This window comes from Tiliqua scincoides, chromosome 5, assembly GCF_035046505.1.
Source record: "Tiliqua scincoides isolate rTilSci1 chromosome 5, rTilSci1.hap2, whole genome shotgun sequence".
Classification (NCBI taxonomy): domain Eukaryota; kingdom Metazoa; phylum Chordata; class Lepidosauria; order Squamata; family Scincidae; genus Tiliqua; species Tiliqua scincoides.
In genome coordinates this window covers 117,391,914-117,402,275 of record NC_089825.1, presented here as the reverse complement: position 1 = coordinate 117,402,275, position 10,362 = coordinate 117,391,914, and the positions used below count along the sequence as shown (strand labels likewise).

General features: G+C 46.7%; 1 protein-coding gene across 1 annotated transcript; it reads right to left on the bottom strand.

Annotated features, from left to right (window-relative positions):
* Positions 1–704: 704 nt before the first annotated feature.
* On the bottom strand, positions 705–9,268 carry LOC136653407 (vomeronasal type-2 receptor 26-like). Its single transcript, XM_066630309.1, has 4 exons — positions 9,055–9,268; positions 6,328–6,425; positions 5,501–5,627; positions 705–1,456 (listed from the first exon to the last, which is right to left on the bottom strand). The coding sequence occupies exons 1-4, from the start codon at positions 9,266–9,268 to the stop codon at positions 705–707; spliced, it is 1,191 nt and encodes a 396-aa protein (XP_066486406.1).
* Between the last annotated feature and the right edge of the window lie 1,094 nt (positions 9,269–10,362).

Sequence of the window (10,362 nt, the reverse complement as noted above, 5' to 3'; positions counted from 1 at the left end):
TCTGCCCAACGTTGCATATACACAACAGGGACCAAATGTGTACACTTGTGGGCCAGGCAAAAATGGGTTAAGTTATGGAAGAGTTGGAGGTAAAATGTCTACCTTTGCCCATCTTGTAAATCTTGACAATTGGGAGGGGGCTTGTGAACATAATCCTGCTTTCCCTCTGATTGTTCCCAGAAGAAAGATGATGTAAATGGTGCTTGTAAGTTTGTGTGAATGAGAGCGAGGAAAACTGTTGCAAATTTGAGAAATGTGCCACGAAACGTGATGGAGAAGAGTCACCCATTCTTGAAAAAATAAAACACTTTCAATATGATTTGGAATTATGCCTTTGAGGGCAAGAATGATATATTTAACCTTTTCCCCAATGAAGATTTGCTGATGAAAAATTACAATTCCATTGAGGCTGTTGTCACACGGAGGAAGATTTTCAGGCATGACATATATGTTTTAACAGAGTCTCACAAGATTGATATACACCCAGTATATAGTAATAAATAGTAGCAATTAAGTAGTAGTTTCTCTTTAAAGAAATGTTCATTAAGCTATCTACATGCATATTTAATATAGGGAGCATTTTGGAGTCCTTCAAGAAAGATCTATATATGGTAACTGCTGGGACAGAAACTCTCACAGATAGTGTTTTGTATAGTGTTTTGTACACACACACAAGGTCAAAGAACACCAAAGCGTGAAATGCTTCAGTCTTTTCTTCTTGTTAGTTTTTCTCTGTTGTTCAGCTTAGGTCTCAGCACAATGATGTAACATTTGGGGAAAAAGATCCAGCCCAGCAGACCAGCACTGGAGGCCAAGATAGAGAAGATCTCCACAGCTACCATGTATTTTCCTTTGGTGCTCAGGTAGGTTGGGACAAAGGAGAGCCAAACACTGCAAAAGACCAGCATGCTGAAAGTGATGAACTTGGCTTCATTGAAGCTGTCAGGAAGTTTTCTGGCAAGGAATGCCACAGTGAAACTGCCAATAGCCAAGAAGCCCATATAGCCCAAGACACAGTAAAACATAGTTACAGACCCTTCATTACATTCCAATACAATTTCCATAAGCACTGAGTGTGTGTCAGTGTCTGGGAAAGGAGGTGAAGTTGTGAGCCACAAAATACATATGCCGGTCTGAATAAGAGAGCAGGAACCAACAATGGAGGTGGCCAGTCTTGTCCCCACCCACTTCCTCATCCTGCTTCCTGGCTTGGTGGCCATGAAAGCCAGAACCACCGTGATGGTCTTTGCCAGCACGCAAGAAACAGCCACTGAGAAGATGATGCCAAAAGCAGCTTGTCGGAGGAGACACGTCACTGTCATGGGCCGTCCGATGAAGAGCAACACGCAGAGGAAGCAGAGCAGGAGGGAGATGAGGAGGGTGTAGGTGAGGTTGCGGTTGTTGGCTTTGACAATTGGAGTGTCGTGGTGTTTCACAAACGTTCTTAGTACCAGAGCTGTGACCAATGAAAGACAAAGAGTAATGAAAGCCAAACAGATCCCCAGAGGGTCTTTGTAGGACAAGAAGGCCACAGCCTTGGGAATACATGCATCTCTTTTTTGGCTCGGATAGCTTTCATCTGTGCATTCATAACAGTCATTCATGTCTACAGAGGAAAAGATGCGGTCTTGATTATACCAACATGCCATGAAACTCCACAAAATACCATCATTCCTAATCCTCTGACCAATAGCATTTCCAGTTGTGGGCCTAAATCAGTAATTTGGCTTGTAAGCCCCAAGGTCTGGAATGCCACCTGATAACGAAGTCTTCGTAAACATGTCAAAAGTCCCACAGCAATGTACAGTGCAAAAAAAAAAATGCTTTGGAATGCCCAACTGTCATGTTACAAAGTCATCAATGATGGCGGCTTAGAGGAAAAGTTGAGAGGGTACTTATCAATGAATTTTCTGTATGGTGATGGCAACTGGCCTGGATGCCTTTAAAAGGGGATTGGACAAGTTTCTGGAGGAAAAATCCATTACGGGGTACAAGCCATCATCAGTGATGGCTGCTTAGAGGAAAAGTTGGGAGGGTACTTATCAATGAATTTTCTGTGATGCAGTACCAACTTTGGGTCACGGATAAGCATAAGAATTGTAATCAGCGAGGGAGCTACTCCTCGCCCTTGAAAGATTCATTTTCTCTTTTGATTTCACCCAAACCACTCACCAGTCTTATTACAATTCCAGAATTAATCATAATTTTATTGACAGTTAATAGTGGTAACTTATGCATGTGCACATTTACACATATTTACGTGAGACATCACATTATTTCTTCTTCATCAGCATTCTACCTTCTAACTAACATAAGAACATAAGAACATAAGAACAGCCCCACTGGATCAGGCCATAGGCCCATCTAGTCCAGCTTCCTGTATCTCACAGCGGCCCACCAAATGCCCCAGGGAGCACACCAGATAACAAGAGACCTCATCCTGGTGCTCTCCCCTACATCTGGCATTCTGACTTAACCCATTCCTAAAATCAGGAGGTTGCGCATACACATCATGGCTTGTACCCCATAATGGATTTTTCCTCCAGAAACTCGTCCAATCCCCTTTTAAAGGCGTCTAGGCTAGACGCCAGCACCACATCCTGTGGCAAGGAGTTCCACAGACCGACCACGCGCTGAGTAAAGAAATATTTTCTTTTGTCTGTCCTAACCCGCCCAACACTCAATTTTAGTGGATGTCCCCTGGTTCTGGTATTATGTGAGAGTGTAAAGAGCATCTCCCTATCCACTCTGTCCATCCCCTGCATAATTTTGTATGTCTCAATCATGTCCCCCCTCAAGCGTCTCTTTTCTAGGCTGAAGAGGCTCAAATGCCGTAGCCTTTCCTCATAAGGAAGGTGCCCCAGCCCCGTAATCATCTTAGTCGCTCTCTTTTGCACCTTTTCCATTTCCACTATGTCTTTTTTGAGATGCGGCGACCAGAACTGGACACAATACTCCAGGTGTGGCCTTACCATCGATTTGTACAACGGCATTATAATACTAACCGTTTTGTTCTCAATACCCTTCCTAATGATCCCAAGCATAGAATTGGCCTTCTTCACTGCTGCCGCACATTGGGTCGACACTTTCATCGACCTGTCAACCACCACCCCAAGATCTCTCTCCTGATCTGTCACAGACAGCTCAGAACCCATCAGCCTATATGTGAAGTTTTGATTTTTTGCCCCAATGTGCATGACTTTACACTTACTGACATTGAAGCGCATCTGCCATTTTGCTGCCCATTCTGCCAGTCTGGAGAGATCCTTCTGGAGCTCCTCACAATCACTTCTGGTCTTTACCACTCGGAAAAGTTTGGTGTCGTCTGCAAACTTAGCCACTTCACTGCTCAACCCTGTCTCCAGGTCATTTATGAAGAGGTTGAAAAGCACCGGTCCCAGGACAGATCCTTGGGGCACACCGCTTTTCACCTCTCTCCATTGTGAAAATTGCCCATTGACACCCACTCTCTGCTTCCTGGCCTCCAACCAGTTCTCAATCCACGAGAGGACCTGTCCTCTAATTCCCTGACTGTGGAGTTTTTTCAGTAGCCTTTGGTGAGGGACCGTGTCAAATGCCTTCTGAAAGTCCAGATATATAATGTCCACGGGTTCTCCCACATCCACATGCCTGTTGACCTTCTATAAGGTTTGTGAGGCAAGACTTACCCTTACAGAAGCCATGCTGACTCTCCCTCAGCAAGGCCTGTTCGTCTATGTGTTTTGAGATCCTATCTTTGATGAGGCATTCCACCATCTTACCCGGTATGGATGTTAGGCTGACCGGCCTATAGTTTCCCAGGTCCCCCCTCTTTCCCTTTTTAAAAATAGGCGTGACATTTGCTATCCTCCAATCTTCTGGTACCATGGCCGTTTTGAGGGACAAGTTGCATACCTTAGTCAAGAGATCTGCAACTTCATTCTTCAATTCCTTAATAACCCTTGGGTATATGCCATCAGGGCCCGGTGACTTATTGATCTTTAATTTATCAATGAGGTCTGAAACATCTTCTCTTTTAACCTCTATCTGACTTAACTCCTCGGTTAGGAGGGGCCGTTCGGGCAGCGGTATCTGCCCGAGGTCTTCTGCAGTGAAGACAGATGCAAAGAACTCATTTAATTTCTCTGCCATCTCTAAGTCTCCTTTTATCTCCCCTTTCCCTCCCTCACCATCCAGAGGGCCAACCGCTTCTCTGGCGGGTTTCCTGCTTCTAACATATTTGAAGAAGCTTTTATTATTCCCCTTAATGTTGCTGGCCATGCGTTCCTCATAGTCTCGCTTGGCCTCCCCTATCACCTTCTTACATTTCTTTTGCCACAGTTTATGTTCCTTTTTATTCTCTTCATTAGGGCAAGACTTCCATTTACGGAAGGAAGCTTCCTTGCCCTTCACAGCCTCTCTAACTTGGCTGGTTAGCCATGCGGGCACTCTCCTGGATTTAGTGGAACCCTTCTTTCTTTGCGGTATACACCTCTGCTGGGCCTCTATTACTGTTGTTTTAAGCAGCCTCCATGCACTCTGGAGAGACTGGACTCTTTTTACCCTCCCTTTCAACCTCCTTCTAACCAGCCTCCTCATTTGAGGGAAGTCCGCCCGTCGGAAGTCAAGGGTTTTTGTTAGAGATTTGCCTGGTATTCTTCCCCCAGCGTGCACGTCAAAACGGATCGCAGCATGATCACTGTTCCCCAATGGCTCAGTAACGTTTACATCTCTAACCAGGTCCTGCGTACTGCACAAAATTAAATCCAGAGTCACCTGTCCTCTGGTGGGCTCCGTGACTAGCTGATCTAAGCCACAGTCATTTAGCACGTCAAGAAATCCGGTTTCCTTATTGTGACCAGAACACAAATTGACCCAGTCAATATGAGGATAATTGAAGTCCCCCATGATTACAACCCTGTCCTTCCTTGTCACCTCCCTGATCTGTTTCCTCATTTCAAGGTCCCCATCAGATTTCTGGTCTGGAGGACGATAGCACGCCCCCAGTATTACATCGCTGCACAAGCCTGGTAATTTAACCCACAGAGATTCTACGGTGGAGTCGGACCCACCTTCAATCTCTACTTTGCTGGATTCTATCCCTTCCTTAACATAAAGGGCCACCCCACCTCCAACACGCCCCTGCCTGTCCCTCCTGTAGAGTTTATAGCCCGGGATTGCGGTATCCCACTGATTCTCCGCATTCCACCAGGTTTCCGTTATGCCCACTATGTCAATATTTTCCCTTGTCACCAGACATTCCAGTTCTCCCACCTTTGCTCGTAGACTTCGGGCATTCGCATAAAAGCATTTTATGCCTGTTGACCTTTTCAAAGAATTCTATAACTGGGTTTAAGGATTGCAAAGGGGGTGTGTCCTGTGTTTAGTGGGAAGACCAAATTGATTTATATTAGCCAGTGTAGCATTGTTCCCCATGAAGGTGGAAGTAACCCTAGCATTTTCCTAATCTGATAGGATTACAGTCCTCCTGTTGGATACCTCTGTGCAGTCCATTTCTTACCCTTCTGGTCTGAAATCTTCCCTTCTGGACATGGGATGCAATCATAGCAGCAAAATGGTTCCCCTTCCTTCACTTTCTTGCTAAATCCAGGATGGCAGCTCTCACTACATACAGAACGAGGTTGAACCTGAAACATATGTGAAAGATGAGATGGAGAATCATGGGGAAAATGTGCTTTAAATCCTTAGCTTTCTGGAGCCTTTTTGTATTCATGAAAGAGATGAAGCATCTTAGCAATATGTGAATGGACTCAATATGGACCACTTGGTATACTATAAACAGTTGCTCTTTTTCTTTTGAAAACCAAAAGGAGCCAATCAGGGGACAGATTAGAGGAGGGTTGAGGGCAGTTCACCCAGAGGTTCAGGTGGGGAGCTGGAGACAGTATGGTGTTGGAAAGGGGTGATCATGGCACATACCACATCCCCTCTGTCCTTCCCTAGCCCCCTGACTCTCTTCAGACTTACACCAGATAAGGAGCTGGTATAGGTCTGAGGATTCCTTGCAGGTGACCGACAGAGAGTTAAATATGATCTTAACCTATTTCTCTGGAGCCATCTTGTCTACTGTGGACCCAGCTTTACTGTGTAACATTATTACAATGCTATAAAAACTTATTAGTTTTCAAAAAAATTCCTATGTGAGTTCCACTGTTCATTGATTTGTCCATGGTTCTCCAAAGTGCTCCATCACAAATCTGCAGCAGGTGCTACTGGATCTGAAATTTCAGGAGTTGGCCAAGTGGTTAGATCTTCTGATGGTCAATAACAGTTGACAGTGACTCATATGACCAACCCTTGACATTTGTCAGGGTCCCCCTGACTTACCTGGGGGAAACCTGGAGAGAACAGGCTTGCAGGGTGAGAGGGCAGCTCAGGGCAAGGAGGAGACAGGCCCCAAGGCCAGCAGCAGGTGGAGTACTGGCCTGGAGAGCCAGGAGAGGAAGAAGAGGGGAGGAACACCAGGCTCCAACCTTTTGGCTCTCACAAGCAGTGAGGGGAAGGGCCAGAAGAGGCCAGTCAGCCTTTTAACCCTCCCATGGAGGAAGGGGCGGGGCCTGGAGGGGCTGGTCATGAGCATAAAGCCCAGCTGGGCCAAGGATGAAGCCAGTCTGGGGCAGGCAGCTGGAGGGAGAAGAACCCAGCCTGCCTATGAACTAAAGACTGGCTAGGAGCCAAAAAGCCCTAGCAGCTGGGGGAGAAGGGCCCAGGTGACGCAACCCCCTTCCCCCACACTCTCTGCTGAGGCCCCAGTGGCTGGGCCATTGCTCTGGGAGACAGAACCTCCAGGGCCCCGCCACTGCCTCTTGCAAATACGTGTGTCCCTCCTCAAGGCATTCAATACTTCCCCTCCTTTGTGTTGCCTCTCCTTCATTGCCCACCGCAGGAAACAGGACGGTTAACACTGAACACAATGAAACTAATTCACACACCTGCTTTGAGTGGAAATGATTAGTAGATGCAGAGAATGGAAGCATATTGGCATACCCCTGCTAATTGGGCAAGAGGCACTTTTTCAAGTGGGTGCTCGCTCCTCTTTTTAGCAGGGGGAGAGTAACTGGCCCACCTCACCCCAGCAGTGTCTGTTCTAGTGGCTGTCTGCTGGTGTTCTTTTTGCATCTTTTTAGATTGTGAGCCCTTTTGGGACAGGGAGCCATTAGTTAATTCATTTTTCTGTGTAAACCGCTTTGTGAACTTTTAGTTGAAAAGCGGTATATAAATTCTGTTAATAATAATAATAATAATGAGCAGAAGCCATGCGTTTTGAGCAACATTAACTTTGGTCCTAATGATGGAATTAGCTGAATGCTGAAGAACATTCATTTTGAGCTTAGATCCATTCACCAGAATAGCGATTTAGGGTGCAATCTGATCCTGCTCTGGAACAGGCAAGCCAAGAGGCTTGTACTGTATCCAGTGCAGGATAGGGGCCCAAAGTGGCTCAGCCAGAGGTAAGGGGAAACACCCTGGCCCCTATGGGTCTGCTCAGACTTGCGCCATCTCCTGAGGTGGTACAAGTCCAAGGAGAGCAGAGCTGCTTGAAGCTGCTGCAAACTCCCCGGGAACAGGGGTTGGGAGCCGGCATAACTGCTGGATCCCAGCCTCACCTCCCACTCCCCACCCACCTGCCCCAGGGCCACCCACCACTTGACATCTCCCCGTCCCAGTACGCCTCCTTCCTGCCTCCTCCCCGCCTCCTCCCCGCCCACCCCAGAATCTTGTGTTGGCTGACGCAAGGCTTGGTGCCTCTGTCAGCACTGAGGATTATGTCGGTCTCTGCAGGCTGGTGCGCCTCTGCCGTGCCAGCCTAACCGACTCACAAGGGGGCACGTTTCTGCCTCCTCCACATTTGTGCCTTATGGCATGTTTGTGACCCTCTTGGGTCAGCACAAGGGACTTGCACTGGGCCAACGTGCAGTCTGGATTGCGTTGTTAAATAATATATTCAGTCCCACTAAGCTTTTCTGAATCCAATGCATGCAGGAGCACAGCAAGCAAGCCAAAAGCAGCTGGAGCATCAGCTCTTTTTCAAAGCATAAAATGTCTCCATCATAATAAGTATTTATAGGGAATTCTATTCACTGAAAGTAACTTTGCATATCAAGGCCAAAACTTATATAGTGCTCATTCAGTACAGGAAGTCTTCCTGGACTTGCCAACAACATCATCCTACCTGATTAAACCATCTGTGCCATGTGATGGCATCCTCATTGATGGTGAATGCCTGGTCTGGAAAAGCCTGGGGATCCATACTCCCAACTTTCACTCTATGAAAGGATTGATTGGAGGAAATAATCCAGTTGATAATATCAAATCCAGCAATTAACTCCCCATTGTGGTCAAAAGAAACTTTGTCCCCAGCACTGTTATTAAATGAGACGATTCTTAGGAACTAGATGGAAAAAGAATGCATCGAAAGAACATGTAGAAAGCCTGCAGCTGGATATTTGAGATGATCATTTATGAATTTGCTTTATATTATTTTTTTGTCTATTAGAATGTAGACTCAAAGTGCTTGGGACACAGCCTGCTTCATAGTTGTATATTTTTCTTTCACAAGGAAGTACTTGGTACTAAGTATTCTCCAATGATCTGCAGAATGATCACTGGTCAGTTTTGGGGCTGGCCAAGACTGATGGGAGAACACTGATGGAAGACTGATGGAAGACTTCCAGGACTGCTGGAAGAGGATGCAATGACTGAGGCACTTGTTTTTACTAACCCAGAGGCTACAAGCAGAACACTATATTCAAGGAAAACTACAGTGGGCACAATCCTATCTTGGGCAGGAACAGGCAAGCCAAGAGGCTTGTGCTGTATCCAGCGCAGGATAGGGGCCCAAAGTGGCTCAGCCAGAGGTAAGGGGAAACATTTCCCCTTACCTCTGGGTAAGGCACCCTGGCCCCTATGGGTCTCCTTAGACTTGGGCCACCTCCTGAGGTGGCGCAAGTTTGAGAAGGGCGGAGTGGCCTGAAGCTGCTCAGAGCTCTCCTGTAATGGGGGTTGCGATCTGGTATAACTGCCAGATCCGTGCCCCGCTCTCCACCTGCCTACCCCCAGAGCCACCCACTGCCTGCCCTCCCCCTGTCCCAGAATACCTCCCTCCTGCCTCCTCGCTGTCCATCCTGGAGTCTTGGGTTGGCTGAGCTCGGCTGACGCAAGACTTGGAGCCTCTGTTGGCGCAGAGGCTTCTGCCAGCCTCCGCAGGTCGGCGCGCCTCCGAGCACCGGACTTGCCGAATCATGAGGGACTTGTGCCAGCCCAACATGCAGTCTGGAGTGCGCTGTGTATCACTGAATAGAGGTTGCTACTCATATGAGAAGTTTATAGAGAAGAGGGAGAAGAACAGAGATACGTGTTCAAAAGAGTCAATTCTGCATTTCTGTCTACAAGTGCTCAGAAAGAAAATGGGAAATGGGACAAAGGAAGAATTTTGAACACAGTTTATTTAGAGATGGGCCTGCTATAATCGTTAATTCATGGTGTTTTGCTGCATGAGGAGGCCGGGTTCATTACCTGCCACAACTGCTGGTTCCAGAGCTTCAGTTCCCTTCCTTCAAGTAGGATTTTGTGTGGGTATATAGACGACGACATGGCATGTAAAGCACGAGCCAAAGCATGGACAGCATTGTAAACACTGTAGCTGTGTCCAAGCATGCTCATTTCAAAGAAAGGTCCCGGAAGGCTTCTGAGCTTCTCATACCCTGTGCAGATATCTTCATTCACTGTGCCTTGGTCTGAATCTGGGAAGACACAGTTGAATGCATTTTGCCAGAAACTTCTGATAAAGCCATCTCCATTGGTGCTGAATGGGTTTCTGCTCTCAAGAAACTGGTGAAATCCTGGTGGATCCGTGCTGTGCATTGTGAAGGATATTGCACCATGGAATATTTCTGCATTCCAAATCCTTTGATAGGGATTCAGTACAAACTCTATCTGGGCAGTCAGTAGGAAAACTTTACCTTTTCCACTAGCCTGTTCTGATAGATATGGCAACCATCTCAGAATTGTCATAGAATTTGATTCTCCATAGACAATGACTACGTTCGCTTTAGCGTCCATGATTATATTGTGGATTTTTGCCACTTGTTGGAACATCTCACTTATTTCAGAGACAAAAGTCATTCGGGGGATTTGTTTTACGAAGGCAATGCAGATGCCTCTCTGGGAAAACACTGGAGACACCATCTGCACAAATCTTTCTCCATCTTCATTTTCCACAGTAACAAGTCCAATCCACGTCCAGCTGAAATGCAGAAGTAAAGAGAGAATCCCTGCATACTGAAGGGCTTCCTTGGGGACCATCTGGAAGAAGGGCAGTCCTGGGGTTTTATCATCCATTTGTGGAGCAGGGCCATAGAT